Raw genomic sequence first — 26415 nt, forward strand, 5'->3', positions numbered from 1 at the left:
CTGCCACGACTGAGCGATCAATTGTGACGAATTGGCAATTACACTTTTTTCGCCACTCTACGGCCTCAAGATTTTTCTTGGATTCTCGATTTTCCATTTGAAATTTGAATCAATGCCGTGTTTCGATACAAAAGGAAAAATACTCAATTTTTGCTCGAGAATTCAACGTGACTTCCATAAAGATCCAATATGAGAGGAATAATCTTGCTTGCAAAGGGTTGAACGAGGTGAAAGAAAAAAAAAAGAAATCACGAGAATCGTAGGAACTCGTGACAAGATTATAGAGGTGTGTGAGTTACGGCCCTGGCTCTTAAGTTGATCGTATGACGTCGTCAAGTGAGTAATGCTCGTAATTCGAGCAATGCTATAAAATATTCGATTCAGAGCCGTAACAGACCCCGTTGTTTTCGTGTTTCCCCGGCACGTCCGCTGCCACCGCGTGCATGAACTCGGAACAGACAGGCTCGACGATAGAGGGACTGGTAATCCATGCTTCGCTCGTCCTTCCCTTTTCATCATCGAAGTCATTCAGTTTTAATTAATATAAATTGATATAAGATTATGAGGGGAGGGGGGAAATTCGATTCGCGATGATTTTTCAACGAGTAAAATCTAAAACTAACACAGATTAAGATAGAATCGTTTGGAAATATTTTATCTCAATTGTTATCGAGCTTACGATGATATACGTATATTAACTTAAATTATATCCATCTAATTGAAATCGATTCAATTTTCAAAAAGTTCGTATTCGACAGTTATTCGACTTGGGGATACAATATTTCTAAGGATTATACAGTTTGTTACGTGGTTTATTTGTTCAATGAGTATTTATGATTTTTATGAGTCATAATGGTAAATTGTGGTTAGATATGATTAATAAAAAATATAAATATTCTTAATTTTATCTTATCGATTTATTCCGATTTCAAATGAATCATGGATATTTTAACTGATCGTTACTGCATTTAAGAGACACATGTATCAAAATGCAAGTCTTTTTATTGCAAGTCAAACAATAAGAAATGATAAGCAACGTTTTATATTTCTTTCTCGTTGTGTCGCTTTAAAACAAGAATGGTTCCTTGTGTACAGTTTTTAATAAAAATATCAGTCATGCGATTCTCGTTAATTGTAATTTTAATTTTACTTAATGAATTACAAGAACTTCGTAATCTTTGAAAGACAATTCTTCGCCGTCGAAAGGTATGTACAAGCATCCGTGACTGGCTTGAACCTGGTAAAAAAACAATATATTCAATGATTATTCTCGTTTCTTAATATCATTGTTAAACATTGAGAGATATGTTATTTATTCAGGTGCAATATCATTTATTCTAATTTACATAACACGTGTTAAACTAAACGTGTTAAATTAAAATCAGTGTTAAATTAAGTATATAAATTTCCTGTACGACAAAAGAAATAAATAATAAACTCCGACCTTGCCAACTGTTTGGGATCCATTATGGAGAACACGGCCAACATACAGAGGTTCTCCACTAGAGGTCTGTCCTGCGACTACCGCATCACTTGGGACAGCTCCATTGCTGCAGAACTCCCATGCGAATTCTCCTTGACACAAAACCTACAGAAAAAATAAGATAGCTTAATAACAATAGAGTTTTCGTTCATTAAAATTTCATCTTAACATCGTACATCTTGAAATATTCAAAAAGAAAAAAAAAAGTACGACGATTATTTTAATATTTTGATAATATTTCATGTTTCTCTATCTATGAAATATTAATGTGTTTTCAATAATTATAATTTCTTATCTCGAGTGTACAATGTTTGATGAAATGTTCCATATAAAAAATTTAACGTGATTCAAAAGATATTCGTGTTCTTCGTAATGATGATGGAATAATAAATTAAAAAGTAGAGTAAATCATTTGAATGAATTAAAAATCGAGACGTATTTGAATCATCATCTAATTAGCTTGAATTTGTTTTCAAATCATCAAGGAAAAAATTAATTTCAAATTATGCTGAAGAGAGCTAAAGATTGATGCAAATTGTATAAATCGTATTCCAATTTTATAGTATGTTTGCCTTGACATGAAATCACGATTCCGTGTTTAAAAAGTGCATAAAAAGACTGTTTATAATTAGAATGAAAATTACAGTCATTGTCAGAAAAATTTAATATTTATTGAAATTATTGAAATTCTCATTTCAAACTTTGCAATTTCATTTACAATTTAATTTTAATTTATAATTTGTTTTTTCTTTGAGGAATAAAAAAGCAAGATAATGAACGATAGTGGAACATTTTTTGTTGGTATTAAGATTAGAGGAATTGCAGGAAAAATTTAATTTGATTCAACGAGATATGATACATTAAATTTTAATTCGATTTTTCTTAAATTTTCTAATTTAATAACAAAATTATATCCTTTGACTGTAATAATAAAATTTTCAAATTTGAATTAGAATTGAATATTATTTCACTTATTGAAAAATTATTTATTGAAATTGAAAAATAAGATTATAGTAAAGATAATTAAATTTTTTAAAATCCTTGAAAGAGCTATTATTAAAATTATTGAAATTATGGATTTCAGATTTCTTGTTTTTATTGTTTTAATATATGTTATTTTTATTATTTTTATTTAAAGCTAATTTTAACAAAAGCAATATTGATTTTTATTGAGACAGAAAATGATTAGATATATATCTATTTATTTTCATCTTTTTTTAATTGTATAGCTTAAGAATAAGTTTTTTCAGATAAATTTGTTATCGAAACAATGTTTTATCATAAACTATAAATCTAAAACTTAATTTTATAATTTCAAAAAAATTAATTTATTGTACATGTTTTATGAATTATTATTATTTGTTATTAATAACAATTATTATTATATTATATATTAGATATTAAATTTATAAGATATTAGAAGAAGTTTCAAATATTACTGAAAATATGTGTATATATACGTAACTTTTATTGTTTATTCGAGTAATGAATAATTTTAATAAAAAAAAACGCAATTTTTTATATTTTACTCACTTCGAAATTGTGTTTACAATGTTCTTCACCATTATAACATACGTAGGCAACATTTTTATCAGGGATTACTTTTGCCGGAAGCATGTCACCCTCGTGAAAGGCTCTGCCAACGTAAATCGTACTACCGTCTATATCACGACCTCCGAGGACCGCAGTTTCCGGCAAACTTTGCCCTGCGCTTCGATTCAACCATCTATAAACTTTAGTTAAAATAATTTTTTAATTTGCAAATTACATAATAAATTATTTAATAAAAAAGGATATTCATGTATTTATGCTGTAATAAAATTATCATTTATTTCAATACATAGATATTTTTTGTAATAGATAAATTCAATGTTCAAATTCAATTTAACGTGAACTAAATTTTATTATGATATAGATAATAATGTGTAAATAATAGAAATGTAAATATAACAAATTTTATGATTTAATTTTTTAGATAATTATTTCTTGATAAAGTTTTTTTACAAATTAATTTCTCGGCTGAAAAAAAAAACAAATAGAGATGTACAATATATATTTTCTTAATTTTATTAATCTATGATGAATCTAATTTGTGATATTTTATTTCACGTTTAATCTTCTTTAAAAATTTTTTAATCAATATTTACGTTATCGATGAAATATTTTAACATTCGAATTAATAATAAATAGAATTAAAATTTATTAGAGGAAGCTTAAAAATATATTAAATTTTCAAAATTTTTAAAGTTTTCAAATATATTATTGAAAAAATATATATATAATATAATATATAATATAATATAATATATATATATAAATACAATAACTTTAATTAGATAATTTTATATAATTTTATAATGTAACTTACCTGGCATTTTTAGACTTGATCTAAGTGTAATTTCTAAAAAGAGTGACGCTTATCTTTCACCTACACTTGATTAAAAGCAGTTGTAATCTTATCTTATATATCTGTATATCTTATCATATATATGTTGTAATATTTGTATTCTCTATAAACTGTGACTGATTTTTTCTTTGAAATATGAATTGATCATCAATAATGATATGATTCTTGAAAATGTTTTTTTATTAAGTAAAAGTAATTTTTTCTCATGATGAAATATTAGAAAATATTTTTGCAAATAATAATAATGCTTAATTGAAATACATTATAGACAGCTTAATATATTATAATCAATTTTTTAAATATTTTTTTTAATATTTTTCATATTGAAAAAACATATTGAAAAATGACATAATAAATTTTTTTCGTTAATTTTATTATGTACAGATATTATTTTATTTATTTAAATACAAATACAAATTTTGTTTATAAATAATATAATAGATTAAAATATATTTCTACAAATTGGACACGTGGACTTTTGACTTGTACTAAACCATTTATACTGAAAGATAAAAATAAAAAAAATAAACATTTTTGTATTAATGATATAAAATTTCAATAAAAATAAAAATGAGAAACTTACCAGGCATGCAGTATGAAATTTCTTACGACATGTGTGACAAGATAATTTTGGTATTTGATACGTATTTATGTGAAAAATACTGAAACATATATAACATTCTTCAACGCCGGCGAATTTCTTATCTAAATTTCTTTTCCATAATGCAAGTCCATCCCAAACAGATCCATTCTATAAAAAAATTGACAATATAAATATTTAAATAATTATTTAAATTCAATTAAACTTAATTATTTATTATATTAATTTTTATATTATTATTTATTATATTAATTATTTTGATTCATTATTACTTGATGTGTAAGAAATATGGACAATTGCATGTGACAATTCCGCCAATTCGCAGTACCACCTGCGTGTTGTCCAGGTTCAACGCTAACTGGTCCCAAAGGATGATTAGATGGTAATGTAATATTAAGTTCTAACTTTGTATCATCCATTTGATATAAAGCTATCACTTCACGGAATGTTGGATGTACTTTTACTTGCATATTTTCAATATTTTGTAATTTATTATTGAGAAGTTCCTCTTGACAAAGCATAGGACTAACATAATGTGTTGTGATCTTATCCACGGCAGCGCTGACTCTACTATCAGCAGTACTCCACCATTGCCTTACCAATACTGGTAGATATCTTAAACTATTCGTATATAACCAACATACGATATGATCTAGCCTCCATTCCGTCCAATTTTCTATAAAATATTATGAATAAACATTAAAAGAAAATTATAAACATGTAATAAAAAAAGAAAATGATTTAAATATTAGTACCACCAAAATCTAGACATGGTTCGGTAGAAAATATTTCCATTAATTTTGTACCCTTGTTTTTATTATCTTGAAGTACTTCTACGGGCATTAGTCGAAAAATATTATTTAATAAATTAGGAAAAAAGTTATCTCTGAAATAAAGATATGTTCTTTAATTATTATATCAAATATTAATAAGCTTAAATAACGCTTAATAATAATATAGATAATATAGATAAATATAAATAAATATAGATAAGTTTAAATAATAATAATCATAATATTTATAATATATTACTTTTGTATTATAAAAAACAAGTAAGTATTGATACATATTTACTTAAGTATTTCAGCATATTGATACAACAAATCTCCATGAGCATTTGCACACATATCTAGAATGATAGCCCATGATAATAAATATCCAATAGTGTAAGTATAAGAATCTGTATATGGTTGAATAGTACAACTCACAGTATCGCATAATCTACAAATTATATATTAAAAATATATTTTTTGTGTAAAAAAAAAAAAATGCTCACTTAATATGTAATGCTTACTTAAAATCCATTAGAATTGTATTTACGATATTTTGTGTATTCTGAAGTACATCTTCCATTTTTTTAATGTTTAAAGTATTTATATCAAAGTTTTCCAATTCAACAGTCGTTTTATCCTGTTGTACAAGCACTGGAACTGTATGCTTTAATATATGATATGCACCTAATTGTATACTGGGTACAGGAGATTGCAGTAATTTTGATGTTAATTTAACAATTGTTGTAAGAGATACATTTGATTGATTTTTGAAGATTATATTTCCATCCAATATTTTTATTGCTTTTCCTAAATAATCCAATAGTACAACAGGTTTCAAAACTGTTGTTTTTTGATTGTATGATTCTGTAACAAAAATTAATTATAAATTATTATATCATATATTATATATATATCATATTATATCATATATTATATATAATTATTACAGAGAGAGAGAGAGAGAGAGAGGGGAGAGAGATTTTTAAATATACCTGCATAAAACATCCAACATTGAATAATTCCATTTTGTACATCAGTGGCAAAAACATTTTTCCACTCATCTAATAATGTTGGTGATATATCTGATATTTGTTCCTGTTCATGTTTGTTAATTAAAATTTGAAGGGCGTGATAAAGTTGACAAACAGCTACTGTTAATGCAGAAACCTATAAAAAAAGAATTTTTGTTAAAAATTGATGATAAATTAATGATTTTAAACAATCTAAATACTATGATACATACTTTAAAATCATTAACATTTTGTTTTGATTTAATAATAGAAAGTTGCCATAACACTAATGATATAAGAATAAAATTCCAATGTTCATATGTTAATTTAGAAGGTATTTTCTTTATGAGTTCTGTTAATAATCTAATAAGTTCTAGAGGTAAATTTAATTTTTCCCATGAAATTTGAGAGATTTCACTAAAAAAAAATACACAAAATATGTTATATGTAAGTGCTATATTTAGATTATATATATATCTTAAAAATTTACCAATCAAGAACTAATAATGAAGGATTTTCTTTCTCATAAGATATTATTTTTTCTAAAATATTAGAATAAGTTGAACTATCTTGCTTATTCATCAATAAACTCCTTGTTATTATTAATTCAAAAATATCGTTATCTGTTGGTATTGAAATATTTTCAAAATTTTGAAATTTGGATAAAATCTGAAATTAAATTTTCTATTATTGTATAGAATTAAAAATTAATTATTTTTGAAAATAGTATAATACCTGCAAACTTTGAAACGTTATTTCTTCATTTATAGTAAATATATCATTATTTCTATAATTTTCAAATAATTCTTTAGGTTCTTTGTTAGAATATAATTCAGTACAACAGAAATATATTATATATGATAACATACTTCCATATTTTGAAAAATTACTGCAAATATAATAAATAATAATTATAAAATAATTCAACTAAAACTATATTGATTTGAATATTAACTTGAATTATTCTTACATTTTCAGATAATCACGAATATCATTAAATATATTTTCATTTACATATATTTGTAATTGTTTAAAGCTATCTTGTACAATGGTTAAAGTTTTATTCACATTGTAATAGTATTTAGTCTGAAAATAAATATTTAATAAAATATTTATTTCTTTATTATTGAAATTAAATATTTTTATAAATTATAATTAGTTACTTACAGATTTATAATATTTGGAATAACTTTTGCCTAAAATAATCGAATATATAATATTAATTAATATATTTATAATTCCTGGTAAATTTAAATCATGTATTGAAAATTTTTCAATACTGGATTTTTCTGTTTCATATTCATTGATAGATCTCAAACATAAATTATTCAATAAATTTATATTGAACAATGCCCATTTCAAGCAGTTTTCAACATGATCCGTTATTGTATTACAAGTTATATCAATAGATATACATTTCTGATGAATTTGTATTTTTTGTTCAAAAGATGATACATATAATTCACCAGTTATTACTTCACCATATAAAATTATTCCAGTTATTTCAGCCATTAACATTTTTATATCAGAATCTGTTAAAAATGTTAAAATAATTTCTTCTGCATAATCTTCCTTTATATAAATTTTATTATCAAGTATAATTTCAATGAAATCCACTGCTATGTCTATCAATATTTCTTTGTTATATTCTTCATTTCTAAATATAAATAAAACATAATGAAAATTATGAAAAATACATTGAAATATTTTATTAAATAATGAACACATATTCTTACTGATTATATATTTTCTTCCACATAGAAGAGGCAAATTTTTTGGTTAAATCAATAAATCTTGATTGTGAAAGTTTCTGAATAGCTTTTAGAAGACTTTTTTTCCATACATCTCGCATTGCATTAACAAAAATGGAATTATTATTAAAATAATCATGTGAATGCAATTCAAAAAGTGTACTTAATATTTCTATTGCTCCATTAGATATTTCTTTGTGAGTCCAAATTAATGGAACAATACAAGAAATTAATTTTGCGAAATCTAACAAATATATTTCATCTATTTCATAGAATGAATTGCAAAGTATAGATATAATTTCATTGATTCCTTCTTCTTCTACTAATAAATCTAAAAAATATATATTGTTGATAATGTATTAATAGAAACAATTAGAATAAATAAAAACTTACTGCCATCATCTAGAGGTTCAAAAGCTAATAAAATAAGATTCTGATTCTTTTCAAGATCAGAATAATTGCCTAAAGCAATTTCTTTAGCTATATCTATCAATAAGCTAGTTATTTTAGATTGTGAACACCATTTTTTTATTATAATATCATTTCTATGCTTTTTAGATAAAGCACATTGTATAATATTTCTTGTAATTATAATATCATCAAACTAAAAATAAAAATAAAAATATATAATAAGATATATATTTTTAATGTGTAAAAAAATATTTACCTCTGTCAATGATTTTAAAATTTCGTTTCTTTCAGAATGATTCATATATTTCATAAGATTAAAAATTAATTCTATTATATGTTCAGTTTCTTTTGATTGTTCCAGTAACCAATCTCGTAAAATTTCATTACAGAAATTAAGAAAATTAATATGTGTTTTAAGAAATTCAGACAAATTTTTAAATAATTCATCGCTTTCAAAACATATTATAAGCTTATTTAAATATGCAATATATTTTTTTTCACGTTTTTCAGTGATTTGATTAAAATATTTTACACAAAGGTAATTAACGAAGTTATTAAGTTCAGAAAGAAATTCAGTATCAGCATCATTTTCAATATTTTGTATTTGGGATTGAGTTATTATATTTTCTTCTGTATTACAGAATTTTACTTTTAAATTTTTACGAGTATGCATAGGAGCTGTCTTTAATGTAAATAAAAATTCTATTTGAGAATTATTTGTATCTGAAATATCAAATATTTCGGAATTTTCGCTAGAATCTACAAGCGAAGCAAATAATATATTAAGATTCTTCCAAAACTCTTGTATCAAATACGAATAAGATTTATAATCATGATTATATCGATTTTTACTCCAATACCGTATTAAATGAGTAATTTCAGAAAAAAGTATTTGTTTCATTTGATTATTTTCTTTTAAACACATTTCTAATGCTGGTATGAGCTGAAATAATTAATAAAATAATTTTAAATTATTATTATATTTCTTCTGTAGAAATCATACAATATAAATATAGAAAAATAAAATAAAAGATAGATAAAATAAAAACCTGTTCTCTGAGCAGCATATTACTTAAATCTTGATTATTAACATTTAAAAGAACAGAATAACGCAAACATTCGATAAACGATGTCGTTACTGCCAGCATTTCTGAACGACTTATTTGTACACTTTTTACGGAAAATCTACAAAAAAATAAATTATCATATTTTTTATTACCTCTTGCAATATAATATAAATAAAATATTTAATTCAATTAATTGATACCCTTGTCGCATATTGTTGAAAAAATTTATGTACAAGTAATAAGAATCAACATTGAATTTTGGAAATTGACTGATAAAAGGTAATAAATTCGGATAAACAATACTAGCGCAACATTGTCCTCCACTTCGTAAAATACGCCATAATTTCGGTAGCACTAATTTTTCAATACTTACTACAGAGTACCAATCCTAAAGATAACATATTATTTAATATCATAATTTCATTTCATTATCATATCAAATATTATATATAAATAATAATTACCTCTATTTTATTTATAGTAACAAGCACAGATTCCCATACAGCTGATAACAATGCAGGCTCTGTTTCATCAAGATTATTCATGATTGTTGTTACAGTTTTTTTTTTTTCATTTTGTAATAATATATTAGCATTCTCAATCATTGATGTTAATACATTAAAAAAAGCAATTTTCACTGGAAAAGCATCATTTTTAACTAATTTCCAAAATTTATTGCTGCTTATAATTTTATTATGAATATCAAATATTTTTTCAATTTCTTGAATAGGAACTTTTTTTAAATAAATACTGTATCCTTGTAAACTAGATATTAGTACTCTCTGATATTTTGCTTCCATTTCCTCTATAGTAAGATTCCTAAAAACATATATATAATAATTTTTATTGTATTTCTTTCTAATATTCATTAATAGAATTATATTTAAGAAAAACATACTTTTGTACAGATAAAGTCTGAGCACTATGAACAGTAATGTTATCACAGATATAAGTTACAATTTCATGTTGACAATATATAATAGCATCAGTAATTTTTTTTGATGGAAATGTATCCTATGTGTAAAAAAATGTTTATATTAAAAAAATAATTTAATAATTCCATTAATTTTTGTGTATGTTAAATGATAATCATTTACATTAAATGAATTACTAGCAGTAGATGCAGCAGGAGGATATGTGTCATATTGTGAAGTAAACCAAGCTCCTGCTAATTGTTTCAAATATAATGCTATATTCTTGCCTACACGTTTTACAACAGCTGCATGTGCTAATTGAGCACCTTCTCTTACTCTGTGTTCTACATCTATTGCTAAGGCACAATACAATCGTGGCCAAAATGGTAACATTCCTTCCACAGTTGATATTTCTGAATCCTTACACATAATAGCAAATTCTTGTAAAGCCTGAAATATTAATTTAAAAAATATTTTTGGTTTTAACATTACATTTATTTAAATAATAATAATTATTTTTTACCTTGCATTTAGTTGTTGAATCTTTCTTATTCATTTTCTTTAATACTATTTGAAAATTACTATCAACATTGTTCATTTCAATTTCATTAGTATTGCAAAGAGTTAAACCTGGTAATACAGGTACATATCCTCCATCTTTTACAGCTGAGAAACCAACAAAATTTGGTATTGAAGTGCCTAATAATTCTGCACTTCTACTGCTATTTGATGGCTATAAATAATAATAGTAATAAATAATAATAATGATGATAATGATAAAAAATGTTAACAATTAAAAATTTTTGTTGATAAGTCATATATTGAATTTAATTTAAAATTAATTTAAAATTAATTTAAATTTTATTAAAACTTTTTGTTTATTATACAATTATTAAAAAATATAATTTTATAATATTTTTATTATTATTTAATTTTTTAAGTAAAAATATTGTAATAATTTTAAATTAAGAAAAATTGTAATATAATAAAATTTAACCTATAGTTTTATAAAAATTAATTTTTTACTAATATAAGTTTTTTCTTACCCTTGCATTATTTTTCGTTCGTTGCGCTTGTTTGTTCTTTCCCATGATAATTATAAGAACAACGAAGAACAAAAAATGATGAAACTACACATAAATTTTGTTCATTTAGATTTGCACTCGTAAAGTAGTAAATAGATACCACGTTTGTAACAGCTGATCTATTATATACAACTTGTATTATATGTTTTTTTTATCAATGTATTATTTCTCATTCAATTAAAAATTTTGAATAACTTGCACAGTTTTAATTTTTTTTATATATCTTTATAGTATTTTTTTTTAAGATTAATATGCATGAAAATCTTATTAAATATTTCAAAAAGCGAAATTATATCAAAATACGATGTTATATCGTATAAAATTAATATCGTATTGAATATTAAATTAGAAAGAATTATTTTATTTTGAGGCAAGTAAGAAATTATTAAATATAATCAAAAATAGTTTGTATTTTTATAAAATAAAAATATTCTATTATAGGTTAAGGAAATAAAGAAGATGAGTGTTGGAAACAAATTGAGTCAAAGATTGCTATTGTCATATTGTTCATTTACTTGCATTTACTTTCCTGGAATTCTGATATTACTTAGCTTAAATAATAATTTATATAATGTGGGAAAATACAAATTTATTCCAGTATTATTAATTTTGCTTTTCGCAGAAATAATCAAATTGATGTTTCCTATATTTCATTCTGAATCAATACTTATAACAAAAACTGAATCAAGAATATCTTCAAAAGCTAAAAAAATTTGGTATAAATATTTGAAAGAAATCTTTAAATTTTTATTGGCTGGTTTTCTTCTATCTATTGTATATTACATTGTTATTATATTGTTTGGTGCCCCAGTATTTATGCACCATGAAGAAACTACTATGCTTACTATGACACTGACTACTCTTACATTTGTTCCTGCAAGTTTACATTTAGGAGTAGATGGAGCATTAGAAATATTAACAGGAGCACAGTCACAAAAAGGCAATGTTCTAGTTGATGCTATAAAAACAAATATACAAGGTACTCTTTTGGGTACATGGTTAGGAGCTATTGTAATTCCATTAGATTGGGATCGACCATGGCAAGCTTGGCCAATTCCATGTGTTTTAGGTGCTCTTTTTGGCTATACAATTGCACATTTTATTACTCTTGTAAAAATATTATTTATATTAAGATTAAATAAAAAAGTTCACAGATAAATATTAATAATTATATAAACAAATAAAATTTGATAATATGAATTTCAGTTAATATTTTATTTATGCAATAATTTATTTTCAAATGATTAAAATATATTTTTAATAAACTGATTTCTCATAAAAAAATTTTAGAGCAAATATTTTTTATTGTATTAGTTTTATTAAGAATTTTTTGTATGATATATTATTAAAAAATCTTATATAAAACTTGTTTACTACTTTATACAATATAATGAACATATTAAAAATAATTTATAAATTTATGAAAAAGTTATGAAAAAATTTAAAGAAAATATAAATTTTTCCATGTAAAATAAATTTTATCTGTAAAAAAAGTCATGTTACATAAAACTTTTTATGATGCAACTTGTTAATGATTAAAATTAATAATAATAATAATGTAACTTGATTTATAAAGATTATTATAAACTTATTATAAAGTAAAGAATATAATTAATAAATTATAGAAATGTAAACTTTAATGAATATTGTCTTTAAAAAATGATGATCTTCTCTATAAACTTTATTTTCCTATATAAAAATTATACGAAATTTTATTATAATATATATTTTTTATATACAAATATATTAATACTAGATGAAATAAATTATTATATTTCCCTTAAGTATTAATTTATTTAAAATATATATTAAAATTTATAAATTTAATGTATTTATAAATTATTTTTAGATTATAAAATTTATTTGATAATTTTTTTAGTATACAATTTTTTTATAAAATTTTTTAAACACTGATGCCAGTAGTATCGAAATAGAATCGCATGCAACTACGACTTTAGTCATCTCATTTTATCGTTAAATGGATTATAAATTGTTATCAATATTCAGAAAAATTAATACTTTTTAAAATATTGTTTAATAAATTTCTTACTTTTATAAAGAATTAATAAAATTTTTTATTACGTTGTTAATTAAACAAGTTAATTAAAAGTTTTGTAATTATGTCGAATACTGCTGGAAAGGTATTTATTTTTTTTAGATAAATTATTTTGAATTATTATTACAATTAAATAAAAATTAAGTATTAATTTATTTCTTTTTGAAACATTAAATTGATTATATCAACTTTCGATTAATTTTATAAAATTATTTAATAATAAAAATTATATATATCTTTTTATGTCATTTTATTAAATTAAGAGAGATATAAATTTAATTTAAATTATTTTATTAAGTTAAGAATGATGATATAAATTTAATTATTAATAAATTATGTATTTAAATAAATTAAAAATTTTTTTATATAATAGGTAATCAAATGTAAAGCTGCTGTAGCATGGAAAGAAAAACAACCTCTTTCATTTGAAGAAATTGAAGTTGCACCTCCAAAAGCTCATGAAGTAAGAATTAAAATTATATTTGTGGCTTTATGTCATACAGATGCTTATACTTTAGATGGATTAGATCCAGAAGGAATTTTTCCTTGTATTCTTGGTCATGAAGGTAGTGGTATTGTTGAAAGTGTAGGAGAAGAAGTTACAGAATTTCAACCTGGTATTTTTATATTGTTCATTATTGGATATTATATTTTTTAACCATTAAATAATTTTATATATCAAAATTATAGGTGATCATGTGATTCCATTATATGTTCCTCAATGTGGGGATTGCAAATTTTGTAAATCCCCAAAAACAAATCTATGCAGTAAGATTCGTATGACACAAGGCAAAGGTGTAATGCCTGATGGAACTTCTAGATTTACATGCAAGGGTCAAACTCTTGCCCATTTCATGGGTTGTTCTACTTTTTCTGAATATACTGTAGTTGCAGATATTTCTCTTGCTAAGGTATTTTTATTTTATAAAATAAATTAATTATTTTATATTTATTAAATTATTACATAATAATTAAATATAATGATTAAAATTTATATTATTTATTAAAAAAAATTTATATAACAGATTGATCCTACTGCACCACTTGATAAAGTATCTCTATTGGCATGTGGAGTATCTACTGGATATGGTGCTGCTTTAAATACTGCTAAAGTAGAATCTGGAAGTACATGTGCTATATGGGGATTAGGTGCAGTTGGATTGGCAGTTGCACTTGGTTGTAAAAAAGCTGGTGCCAAACGTATTATTGGAATAGATGTGAATCCAAATAAATTTGAAATTGGTAAGATGAAAGAATTTATTAAAATTTTTTCAAAAACATAAGATATTATTAAACAATTTTTATTATTTTTTAGCTAAAACATTTGGATGTACCGAATTTGTTAATCCTAAAGATTATGATAAGCCAATTCAGGAAGTCCTAATAGAACTAACCGATGGTGGACTGGATTATACTTTTGAATGTGTTGGTAATGTGAATACTATGGTAAGTTTTAATTGTTAAATCAAAATTTTCAACAACAACAAAACATTGGACCTGTTTTATTAATATTGTTTTTATTGATTTTATTTATTAATAAAAATCAATATCGTATTTTTAGAGAGCTGCATTAGAATCTTGTCATAAAGGTTGGGGTACATCCGTTATTGTGGGTGTAGCTGCGGCGGGTCAAGAAATCAGTACTCGTCCATTTCAATTGGTAACAGGACGCGTATGGAAAGGAACTGCATTTGGTGGTTGGAAATCTAAAGAAAGTGTTCCTAAATTGGTGAAAGAATATATGTCAAAATCATTAATACTTGATGAATTTATTACACATACTCTACCCTTTGAAAAGATAAATGAAGGTTTTGATTTATTGCATTCAGGCAATTGGTAAGTTTCAATAATTTTTGTTTAATGAACTATTTAAAATATTAAAATATTATTTCTTTTTTATTACAGTTTAAGAGCTGTGCTCAAGTATTAAAAAGCATATAAATTCTTATAAGTTTTTATATTATTTGTATTTTAACTAAAACATATTTGTAAAACATTTTATATACAAATAAAAATAATATATTTCCTTATAAATATAATTTTCTATTCCTGTAATTAATTAGGTTCGAAGTGATTGTAGTCTTCAGATTTCTACAACAATCTTTATTCATAAAGAATTCTTACAGCCACATGTACAATACCAATTTGGTGAAATATTAATAGTAGCTCTGGAATGAAGTAAAAATTCTTTACGCTTTGACCAAGTGCATACCTTACAAAATCATCACGGTACGAAGATCATAGACGATGATTTTTCATTGTATATAATTATGTATATACAATATGCAAGACTTTCGGTAAAACTATTTATGTTTGTTTGAAGTTAATATACTTGTTAATCTAGGTCGACGGTAATAATTCAGGCGGAATATAAATTGCGCTCAACGTAGCAAAGAGTATACACGTTAATTAATTCATCGCGGACGAGGTTCCCGTACACCAAATGTTCAATGGCACGGAGAGTTTCTATGAATTCTTATTGTATGTTATTTTAAATCTCTGAAAATGATGCGGCACCTATCATGTTAATTGTTAAAATGCAAAATTTACTCTCAAATAATTTATGTAGAATAATAAAACTTAGTTTCGGTGTAAATATGTTTTACTGATAGTTTCTATTTGATATATAATATTATCGATCAAGTATTTGTAAAAAAGATTAGAGTAAATCTTGTTGTTTTTAATAAGAATATAAGTAAGTACTTAAATTCGGAATACATGTATCTCTAATTAATAATATATCGGAGCATAAAGAAATTAAAATGAAATAAAGCATAATCTAAGTTTAAAAACATAATCTCCATGTTTTTTGCTCCTTTCTAGACAAGAGATACATATAATTTGCACTGGCTATTCCTACGTAAATTGCCGTCTAATACTAGGGCATATTCACATAGTCACACCGATCAGTTTTCTACGGATTATATGTTATACTCTAGAACCTACGGTGTACCACACACTCGTTAAGTAAAAGTTTGTTAAGTAAAAATACTTATAATTACAATAAACGCAGACAAATCACGATGTGTTCGTTGAATATGAACAATATACTTTATTACTTGTACTTGATTTTAATAAATTAATATATCATCAATGAATTATAGTAAAATTATACAATACTAATACTAATACAACAAATAAAAAGAAATAAATTTTCGAAGAAAGCAGAAAATTTTATAAATATTATAAAAATCGAATATTAATTAAAAATAATATGTAATTTATTTCACTCATCGTGATTAAACTGCGGTTCAGTTTAGTTAGCGAGTATGAAATAGGTCATTTTTTTATGCAATATATCTTACACTAAATCTCGCAACGCAAGATGGCTACGAGAGAAAAGAAAATTAAAAAAAAAAAAAAAAAAAAAAAGATAAAAATAGTGGAAGAAGAATTAGCGTGAAGAAAATAAATAAGCGTGGAGACAGAAATCTATATCTGCTGTCGGCGTATATTTTCTTGTGTTAAGAATCAGCGAATCAGTGCTTTATAACGAGAGAGCTCAATTAAATCTATGTTCGTGATTCGGACTATGCAAATACTTTTCTGTTTACTTTATCCTACGTGTTCAAGCGTGTGCATCTCTCTAAGATTGTATTAGATGCGTATTTCGCATCTGCTGACGATCTGCCAGATTTTCTCTCTCAGCCAGCTTGTTTTCGTCCGCTATATTATCGTAAGTCATAGACAGTATTATATATATATATATATTTATATGTATATTTATATATATATATTATGCTTAGACATTATAATTCGAGATATCGTTAATCTAGCGCAATTAGAAATCATAATTACATAGAGCATTTTTCTTCTTTTCTTTTTCTTTTTTCGTATTTCTTTTTTTTTTTTTTTTTTTTTTTTAAAGATATTATAATTTCTATACGTCGTGGAGTGGACATGTGAATTTTACCCGATGGAGGATGAGCTTCTTTCCCTTCTCCTATTGCATTGTTTTTTTTCTCTTTCTCTCTCTCTCTCTCTTTCTCTCTCTCTTTCTCTCTCTTCTCTCTCTCTCTCGCGAAACTTCTAGTTTGTAAATGCATAAATAGTATATAATTATATTATTTATAGAGTTGTGCATGGAGGTACCTCGACAGGCACACAGGGTACAACGTATCTCATTAAAATTATAAGGACGATTCTGTCACTGCGTCGAACATCGATATCTCCTGTATGGTGTTTGATTAAAATAGAGCGTCACACGAGATTGTTATTGCACGATTTAGCCCTTCAATTATTGCACTGTACAAGCATCCTACGATTCTTCGATTCAGCAGCTTCTTAACCCGTTTGGCACTTGTGTTATGAACAAAAGAAAAGAAAAAGAAAAAATAATAATAAAAATTAAAAAAAAAATATTTATATCAATATCCATTATTTAAATTCAATCTATAAACTAAGTTCAATTAATAAAAAATATGTTAAATTAATTATTATAAAAAAATGATCATTCTCGGGTTAAGGATCATGACCAATGGACAAAGAGGACTTAATATTCAAGTCGTGCAATCACGATGCCAGAGGTTATCCGCTGCTCGTGTCACATCTCGTTAATCCTCATACTTGTTTCGTTGCTCCTCTGACTTTTAGGTTCACGCGTGAGTCGCAGCCTACGCCGACCTGTTTCACTTGAAGACACCTCCAATCACAACGGCGATACTCGAAATCAGTGGACAACCGGGAGAACGGTTTTCAATTCTCCTTTACAAGAGGAATCGTGTCGTCCGGCTGTTCGATATCACGTTAAGTTGCTGCTCCCGTTTCTGTTGTTGCTGGCTGATTCTAAGGAATCTAAAAGTCTAATGGCTGATCGGCGGACCCTTCGAGATCCTGGGCAGAATCTGTACCACCATCTTCGTCATCGTCCAAATCCACGCTATTCGTCTTTAATCCACCGTTGCTGATCTTGTTCACGATCGTGTCTGGAATGTTATGAAGATAAGTATTATAATCATTTTGAACGAATGTTTTACCATTGACATAATTCGAACCCATTTACCGCAATCTGGCTTGCTGCCACGTGTTCTAGTCCCAGCGAATTCCACACCATGAGGATCCACACACCAACAGAGTCCTAAACCACGATGGCACTGGGTGCTTCGATAATACCCTCGAGAATCGCAAGCAGGTGCAACGTCGGGTGATGATCGTTTACGTACAGCGGCACAGGGGCGTTCAGCCTTTGAAAAGCATCCACACCATTCAGGACCACTTACAAAGATGTCTCTGAAAAAGGATTGTCAAATATGGTTGATGCTTGCTGGTATTATATATCTTCTTGGTTAAAATATTCTATCTAACATTTATATATATATATGAAGATTCTTTAAAAGGAAAATAATAAAGCTTCAAATTTCTTGAATACTCTTCAAGGAGTATAATAAAAAGTAAATAAGGGCTCAGAATGAAAGAATGATACAAACATGTTTATTTTCAGAAAATCATTAGTGCTTAGTAACCATTATTTATAATTATTATCTTGGAAAAATTTTCTTCTTGTACCAAGAATTATATCCCATCCCAGTAAATCATTACACATCCAATTTAATCTCTATATATATCCTGAGAGAACGAAAATTCCAAACGCAACGACCCATCATTTCTTATTTCCCCGTTTGCATTCGAGCTAAAAGCAATTGATTCGGAATGAAAGTTTCACACACGTTCCATGTGTCTGCCTCTTAACGACCAGCCACTCTCCGCTCCGTAGGCACGTACGCTCGAGACCTATTACGCTCGAGCGTCAAGTCTCTCGAAGGTATTAAAAACTGAAAGGGTTTCTCTCCCTCTCTTTCACTCTCTCTTCGTTCTCTTTTCGGGTCACGTATCCGCGGACTTTAATGATTTACAAGCAACGGACACGACGGGATTATATATATATAAAAGAAAGAAAAATTCGCGGCGAAATGTAACAAACGGGTTAGACAACTAGGTGGAGATGTACGTGAACGGAATAACATCCCGGATGGCCGGAAGTCATCTTACCTGTCCGTGTCGCAACCGTCGAGGAACGGTTTCAGACACGGCTCGTTTTGATCGTGTTCCAGCCCGTACAACTCGGAAAGAGAGAGTCTGCCATCGTTGTCGCTGTCCAAATGTCCGAACATCCACCTGACCTCGCTCTGGCAACCGATAGGGAAGTGACCTGGAAACAGTGCACAGGAATGAAATATGAATTCCGATGACCCTGTCTCTGCAGGCAGAAATATATAAATATCTCTCGACGGGGGGAACAACTTGGTAACATAACACGTGTGTTAAATAAAAATTGGACCCATTGGATGCACTTGCGTTCAGCGAGCATCTGTGCAAAAAATATTATCAGTCTATGTTTCCAGGAAATTGCAGTATTTAAGTGGTGGATCGATACGATTCTATAATGATGAACGAGATGAAAAGTTTAATGCCTCGGGGGGGTGAGTGAAAATTGTATACGATAGAGTGTTGCATTAATTATCAATATTCTTTTATTATAATATGGCATTCGAAATATATCAAGTATATAAGATTCCTTCAAACTTTGCTACTGTTTTTTTTTATAAAAATAAGTTCATAAATGTTTCGTTAAAAAGAATAATTCAATTCGATACTTATCAAATTTGTGATATCCACATGAATACAGCCATCTATAAAGTTTACACCTTATATATACTTTTCGATTTAAAAAAATAAATCTTTTTTATTAAGAAGATTCTGTTAAAATTCACACGAATTTTTCTTTTAAAACGAATCCATTACACAATCATTTTTCCACGTTAAAATTATACGCACATCTACTTTGTCAACCGTCCATCTCACAGTGGATATATTTCGGTTGCAAGATCGGATTGAAACCGTACAAATTGGGAACAATATCGACATAGACAGAGGAGAGTAATCGGCGACAGATCTGAGGGGGGAAGCGATTCATTTAAATGGGACAATTCCTCGCTGGTACGAAAGTGATTGTACCGAAGTCGAATAGCGTGCGGTGACGTGAGGCAGTTCCGAACTATTTTGGATCGTGCGCGCTGTAATGTCCAGAGAGACCACCCTTTTCGTGCGGGGCAATTAGTCTCTTGTATATTCAACTCCGATCGGCCACGTTCTCTGCAGAACTTGCCCGTTCTGAATGGTTTATCGGCAACGATACTTTTAACCCCAATGTTAAACGTGTTATCCCAATGTTACGTGGTCAACGAGACAAGATAATCCTTTCGAATTCGTCGAACGAGAGATTTCTTTAAAGATAAAAATTTATCCGTTTTTCTTTTCCTTTTCGAATTTTTAATCAATTTATGATTGAATCGATACTGCTTTCGTGTGCGATCGTAGAATTTTTTAATGGTAATGCGGTAATTAACAAGTTCTTCGAGAAAAAAATATCATAATAAAATCAAAATTAGTATGAAATTGAAATTACATTATATTTGGGATAATTTTGATTTTTATATTATTTCATAAAAATTTCACTGATTAATTTTAATTTTGATCAGTGTCCACTTTCATTCTAATTATTCATGACTTTAGCTTGGTACGAGAACATTGACTCTCGGGTCATTTTGACTGGATTACTCGGTTTAATGATTCTAATCGGAATTGGTGATTCAGGAATCGTTTTAACAGGCTTTCACGAATCACCAGATAATTCCAACAGGATTTGACAACTTGGGAATTGTGTCGATTTAATGATTTATTAAAAATCTTAATCAAACATAAATTTTTATATCAATTTTTTAAATTGATTCTAATTTCGAATTCTTATATTTTCTCCTGTATTTCTATATTAGTATATAATGTAAATAAATTCTTAATAACTTTGAACAAACAAGAAATTTCGAAAATTTTAAATGATAGATACTCAAAAGACATTCGATGTTATTTTTTCTTTCGTTTCTGTATCAATAAAAGATGAGTTTTGAAATTTTTCAACGGAATTTTTAATCGATCTTGTTAATCGAGAGACACATTTAGAGAGAAATTTATAATTTTCAAACTAATTTGACATCGAAAAACATCGTCCACATCGATAACACGAATGACGATGCAAGAGTTTCGATGGTTTCGTTACCTACGCTTCTAATTTGTTGCGCCACGTCATCGCATGTGCAATTTACTGATAATTAGAGCAACTTTTAGCACGTCACCATCGTTTCCGTTTCTACCAACTGTTAAGCAAAACATGGGATGCAATTATCGTTACATTGGTCACGCGATTTTTACGCCCTGCTATTGTTTACCAGAGTAAAATTATCTGAAATATTCCTCAAACGTTATATTTGAGGAATAAATCATGTTTGTAATTTGAATTAAAAAATTAATTTAATTTCAATGAAGTAATTAACTGATATTGATTGTTATTCAAATTTTCTTACAATGAATATATTAATATAAATTTCTACTTTTAACAATAACTTATTAAATTATTTGATTGATGAAAAAAAAAACAAAATTATTAATAGATCTTTATGAGCTAACGAAATAAAAATTAAACAATGATTTGCACATTTAATCTTTCATAATATTATTAAATTCACAAGTGAAATTTCACTTTTCAATATCTTGTGAGAGAAAATATTTTAATTAATTTAAAATTTATGTAGATAATAAAACAGAAATGCCAAATTGTATTAGAATTCTTTTAAAAGTCTATAATGTTAAAAAAAAAATGAAGATATCACTTATAGTGATGGTACATTGATGAATACCAGAGGGTTGATGATGGAAAATTTTCCAGAAAGCTCAATCTAATTAACGAAACCCAATTGGAATGTCATATTCCAAACCATAAATCCAAGACTGACCTAGTTCTAAGATCTATATGCTCGTACCTTTAGGTTTAGGATGAGGGCGACGGTGTTTAGAATCAGCCATCACGACAGAGAACCAATCCAGGAGACGATTCGCCATTGCAGGCTTGGATGACGGGGGGCAATCAGAGTTTCGCGATGATTGGGAGTTATACGTCGATTTTAAGGGGGATGGAGTCTTTTCCATTACTTCGTTGCTCATCAGATGCTTGTCGTCGTACTTGCTTCCAACCAGTGCCTGAAATAAGTAAGGGTAAATAAATAATTTGTATAAAACTTGAATTAAATATACGTATATTTAGGATATTAATATATTCGTGGAAATACTTTAGAAAAATTTTAAAGATGATTCTAATAGATTCAAAATAAATACTCTAAAAATTAATATTCTTAAAAATGGTTAAGGAAATAATAAGTTATTATTAACTTTATTTATTGAATTATAAATAATTTGAGTTTGTGTTACATGAAATGGGACAGTAAGAAATTGCAATCTCTTTTTATTTAACAATTGAATTTAAATTATGAAATTATATGCTTGTAGATATGATAATTTTACATGGATGATATAAAAAAAAATTCAGGAATTCTTTTATTGTGGATGAAAGGATATTGAAGATTTGTCGACTCCTAACTTTTTAATTCCTTTCTGTTCTTAATGCAATAATAAGATTATTCGATATCAAAGAATCAAGATTAAATAAAAATGAAATTAGAAATTAAACATAGAAAAAAAATAAAAGATATAAAATAATACTTTCCTGTTTCTATCCTATTATTTAGTTCTTATATCATTTCTGATATACGAGTATTCTCAGACTTGCATTTTTAAAAATTATCTTTAAATATCTCGAGTTTTATCGTTTCGAATAATTAAAGAATCTCTTTCTTTACCAAAAAAAAAAAAAAAAATTTGAAAATTCCTCGTAAGCATCAAAGAAACAAAGAGATTACGCGTAGAAATAAGTTTATGTTTCATCATTAATTAATCATCACGAGCCTGAATTTATAGGAACCGGTAATAATTTTCTATCCACGAACACAATTCGTGTCCATTAATTAAGAATCTTTTCGCGCGAATTTACATACTTTTAACGCGTTATTCAATGATCCTTCGATTGCGAATTCGAGTTTGATTATATCGTCGGGGCAATTCGTTGAAATTAATTCACTAACCTGTTCACAAATTAGTAATGCGAAACGAAATTTACTGAAAAGAGCGTTGTACATTGATCCTTTGATTACGTTTTAACATTCGTTCATTGCATCGTAACAATATTTCGAAAAATGAGAAAAACTTTTTTTTTTTTACAATTTGAATTATTACACACAGATTTTTCTATTAAACGAATCTTTGATATTAATCCCTGAAATTGAAAATAGAAAAACAATAATAAGATATTTATTTAGACTCAATACAAAAGACGACTGATTATTCTATCTGAAAATTTTCCAAACAATTCTTCTCGTAGGCCCCCGAATCAAGGGGAAAAGAAGATGGGGAGGTTGGCCAATGCGATTATTAACCGTACGAACGTGTAATTTCGAGGTAAATACACGTCTGGTGCAGGGTATAAAGGGTTCGTTCTTTTGGGCTTTCGTGCACAATCTCTCGTTTTTCACTTCTCTTCTTAGCCAAGCTCGAGTCATGAACCAGGTTTGTACAGCGTTAATTTTCTCCCCGCGGAGGGTTGCTAACAATGAGCAGAAACTCATGTATCTTCTCCTCCTATTCTAAATTCCTATCTCGCAAATCTCACCCCGCGCCACTTTATACGCAACCCCTTGCAAAAACAATCGAACTACGTCTTCATCTTCCGCCTTCTTCTTTTCTACGCTGTTCCCTCCACGGTTCAACCCTCGAGGGATCATTTTCGATGCTTGGAAAATACATTTATGATCTTAGATTTTTATTTAGACTCTTATCGAAGCCGTTGAAAATATTACATTTTGATTCTTTCTGGGCTATTTGATTTGATTGTTTTTAACACATGATAAATGATAAAGAAATCGAATCCATAAGAAATAAAAATTGATTAGGAAAAATTAATTTTCTGATCCTTCATAATTATTTCAAATCAGTTCAAATACTTCGATATAATTTTATACGTAGAATATTGATAAATTGGATGATAATCAAGTAACACAATATCAATCATGTATAATCAAAATTGCTCTAAAATGTTGCCCAAAAAAGATCAAAAGGATTAAAAATTCTTGAATGGATCTGGTTTACTCGTGGCATGCACGTCGTCGAGTCTTAGGGGGTTGCAACCGTCCGTAACGATATTACGGCTCCTCGTCGTCTGGCGACGCTTTCCGTCGGATCGATGGGAAAGACGCCTCGTCTGGGCTCGAAAATACGAGCTATCGACTCGTAGAGGTCTTACGGTCGACCAATGAGAGCTTCATCGCCATTGAAAAATACTCGACTTCCTCGTAAAAAAAGGATCGAGGATCGAGGCTCGATTTTATACTCGCAACTATGATTTCTAGTTTTTATTTATCAAACGTTTTCAGCATTGAGTATTGGCTATTGAGAATTACAGATTTAAAAAATTTTTGAAATTATAAATTTAAAAGAATTAGTATATACATAACATAATATGCGTTTTATAAATCTAATTCTTGTTTCAGCCAATAGTGATCAATTTTATTTATTTCATTAAATTATAACTGTTTGTGAAAAATTTAGAATAGCAAATTTATATAAATTTTCTAATTTCTGATTCTTAAAAAAGAATTTCATATAAATATATATGATTTGATTTAGTTTCTTTCTAAGAAATAAATTTAGAACAAATTCTGTATGGATCTATGTGAAGTTTTTTCTTTTTTTTATTTTAATTTAAAAGAATTTAACATTTTGTGAAAATTATCTTGAGAAATTCTTTCCTCATGAATCGAATTATTTTCAATCAAAAGAGACGTATGATAAAATTGTAAAACTAAATTCTATTTCAACTTTTCATCTGTGTCACATTTTTAAATATAAATTTCAAATTCGTAAAAGGGTATAAATTCCAGTTCCCAAACAATACCAAAACTATTTCCTCCGATTAAACTCGAGAATATTAGGTATATAGTCCTCTTAGATCTGTTATTTTAGCCTTCAGCGTGTTAATAAACTAGTCCTGCTATTGATTCAGTGTTTCCACGGTAACGTGGGGTTATCATCCCTTGGAAAGGAAATTCTAGATTCCCCCGTCTCGAGTTTACGCTAACCCGTAGAACGCATTCTCCAAGAGATAAATATAAGTTTTCCTCTCGGGTAATTAAAGGATCAAACTGTTCTGTTTCTTCAAATTGTTTTCTTTGAAACCACTTCCGATATCTTTGATTATTTTTATTTAATTTTTTCATTTATATGCTTTACACATGGTTGAAATGTGTAAAATCATTTGGAATTTAATAATTTGATGTATCGTTGAATAATATTTTTTGCAAATAAATATTTTGAAAAAAATAATATTTTTTACAAATATAATTTTAATATAATTTATAAAATAACTTGAGTAATATTTTATCAGTTTTTTATGAAAAATTTTATTACAAATTTTAAACTATATTTCACATCTGTTTCGAATTCTTTTATAAAGATTTAGAATTAAAAAAAGAACTCATAATATTAATGTTAAATTTTGGAAAAGTTACATCAAAAATACAATCTATAATTGATATGAAAAATAAACGAAAGAATTACTAATAACAATCAATGAAATTTTATTTATAATGATTTTTTTAATTGAATTTGTCGAATTAAAATTTGATAGATATCATTTTTAATAAAACTGTCTAATATTAATAAATAATAACAAGTTGTCAGAGACTCGTAAACAAAACGAATAATATGGATTATCTACTTTTCCGATTGCCGATTATATTGAAAACTCCAATTATCATCAGAGGTAACAGTACCTTTCGAACGATATTTCAATTTCCCCAGTCGAGCTTGCGAGCTGACACGCGTGATTAAGCAAAATTATACAGGCATCCGCATTTAATAATCCGGTATCGTCCGTGTAAAATTAGCCCGATAATTGGCAACGACCTCGACGATGGACC

At 26.9% G+C, this 26415-nt stretch overlaps 5 protein-coding genes across 6 annotated transcripts in view; 2 read left to right on the forward strand and 3 right to left on the reverse strand.

The window, feature by feature from the left end:
- Window positions 1-898: 898 nt before the first annotated feature.
- LOC122710825 lies at window positions 899-3919 on the reverse strand. Its single transcript, XM_043928969.1, has 4 exons — window positions 3852-3919; window positions 3017-3216; window positions 1445-1588; window positions 899-1237 (listed from the first exon to the last, which is right to left on the reverse strand). Exons 1-4 carry the CDS (start codon window positions 3856-3858, stop codon window positions 1151-1153), a joined length of 438 nt encoding a protein of 145 aa, XP_043784904.1. The 5' UTR covers window positions 3859-3919; the 3' UTR covers window positions 899-1150.
- Window positions 3920-4259: 340 nt separating this feature from the next.
- On the reverse strand, window positions 4260-12492 carry LOC122710822 (E3 ubiquitin-protein ligase listerin). Of its 2 annotated transcripts, XM_043928964.1 has the most exons (23): window positions 12369-12492; window positions 11464-11621; window positions 10941-11150; window positions 10601-10867; window positions 10402-10517; window positions 9968-10322; window positions 9704-9891; window positions 9486-9621; window positions 8693-9379; window positions 8419-8629; window positions 8011-8356; window positions 7442-7931; window positions 7245-7360; window positions 7010-7163; window positions 6765-6943; window positions 6508-6691; window positions 6257-6431; window positions 5786-6128; window positions 5566-5712; window positions 5247-5377; window positions 4764-5167; window positions 4474-4641; window positions 4260-4392 (listed from the first exon to the last, which is right to left on the reverse strand). In XM_043928964.1, exons 2-23 carry the CDS (start codon window positions 11506-11508, stop codon window positions 4333-4335), a joined length of 5112 nt encoding a protein of 1703 aa, XP_043784899.1. In that variant the 5' UTR covers window positions 11509-11621; window positions 12369-12492; the 3' UTR covers window positions 4260-4332. The 2 variants fall into 2 exon arrangements, 1 of the variants encoding a protein (XP_043784899.1); XR_006345994.1 differs by lacking the exons at window positions 4260-4392; window positions 4474-4641 and having other exon boundaries at window positions 5026-5167; window positions 5566-5620; window positions 5700-5712.
- On the forward strand, window positions 11805-12723 carry LOC122710823 (phosphatidylinositol-glycan biosynthesis class F protein). The gene is made up of 2 exons (XM_043928965.1): window positions 11805-11872; window positions 11944-12723. Exon 2 carries the CDS (start codon window positions 11962-11964, stop codon window positions 12658-12660), a length of 699 nt encoding a protein of 232 aa, XP_043784900.1. The 5' UTR covers window positions 11805-11872; window positions 11944-11961; the 3' UTR covers window positions 12661-12723.
- Window positions 12724-13464: 741 nt separating this feature from the next.
- LOC122710876 (alcohol dehydrogenase class-3) lies at window positions 13465-16930 on the forward strand. Its single transcript, XM_043929076.1, has 7 exons — window positions 13465-13643; window positions 13932-14175; window positions 14249-14469; window positions 14584-14800; window positions 14874-15004; window positions 15120-15394; window positions 15464-16930. Exons 1-7 carry the CDS (start codon window positions 13623-13625, stop codon window positions 15486-15488), a joined length of 1134 nt encoding a protein of 377 aa, XP_043785011.1. The 5' UTR covers window positions 13465-13622; the 3' UTR covers window positions 15489-16930.
- LOC122710874 (proteoglycan Cow) overlaps window positions 15647-26415 on the reverse strand; it is a 185836-nt gene continuing 175067 nt past the window's right edge. Inside the window, exons 8-11 of the mRNA XM_043929074.1 lie at window positions 22372-22588; window positions 19547-19706; window positions 18561-18787; window positions 15647-18483 (exon numbers count right to left, since the gene is read on the reverse strand). Coding sequence (XP_043785009.1) covers window positions 18353-18483; window positions 18561-18787; window positions 19547-19706; window positions 22372-22588 — 735 coding nt within the window. The 3' untranslated portion in view covers window positions 15647-18352. The remainder of the gene's footprint in view (window positions 18484-18560; window positions 18788-19546; window positions 19707-22371; window positions 22589-26415) is intronic.

The sequence above is a fragment of the Apis laboriosa genome, unplaced genomic scaffold (assembly GCF_014066325.1).
Source record: "Apis laboriosa isolate Shangri-la unplaced genomic scaffold, ASM1406632v1 scaffold158_cov153, whole genome shotgun sequence".
NCBI lineage: Eukaryota > Metazoa > Arthropoda > Insecta > Hymenoptera > Apidae > Apis > Apis laboriosa.

Coding starts and splice junctions, on each gene's coding strand:
- LOC122710822 (XM_043928964.1), bottom strand. CDS start 11,508: ATGGGAAAGAACAAACAAGCGCAACGAACGAAAAATAATGCAAGG. Junction 9,892..9,967: donor TTACTATAAATAAAATAGAG/GTAATTATTATT, acceptor TGTTATCTTTAG/GATTGGTACTCTGTAGTAAG. Junction 6,432..6,507: donor AAAATGTTAATGATTTTAAA/GTATGTATCATA, acceptor CTTTTTTTATAG/GTTTCTGCATTAACAGTAGC.
- LOC122710825 (XM_043928969.1), bottom strand. Junction 1,589..3,016: donor ATTGTAAACACAATTTCGAA/GTGAGTAAAATA, acceptor TTTTTTCTGTAG/GTTTTGTGTCAAGGAGAATT. Junction 1,238..1,444: donor GATCCCAAACAGTTGGCAAG/GTCGGAGTTTAT, acceptor TTTTTTTACCAG/GTTCAAGCCAGTCACGGATG.
- LOC122710876 (XM_043929076.1), top strand. CDS start 13,623: ATGTCGAATACTGCTGGAAAG. Junction 13,644..13,931: donor TGTCGAATACTGCTGGAAAG/GTATTTATTTTT, acceptor TTTATATAATAG/GTAATCAAATGTAAAGCTGC. Junction 14,801..14,873: donor TCCAAATAAATTTGAAATTG/GTAAGATGAAAG, acceptor ATTATTTTTTAG/CTAAAACATTTGGATGTACC.
- LOC122710823 (XM_043928965.1), top strand. CDS start 11,962: ATGAGTGTTGGAAACAAATTGAGTCAAAGATTGCTATTGTCATATTGT.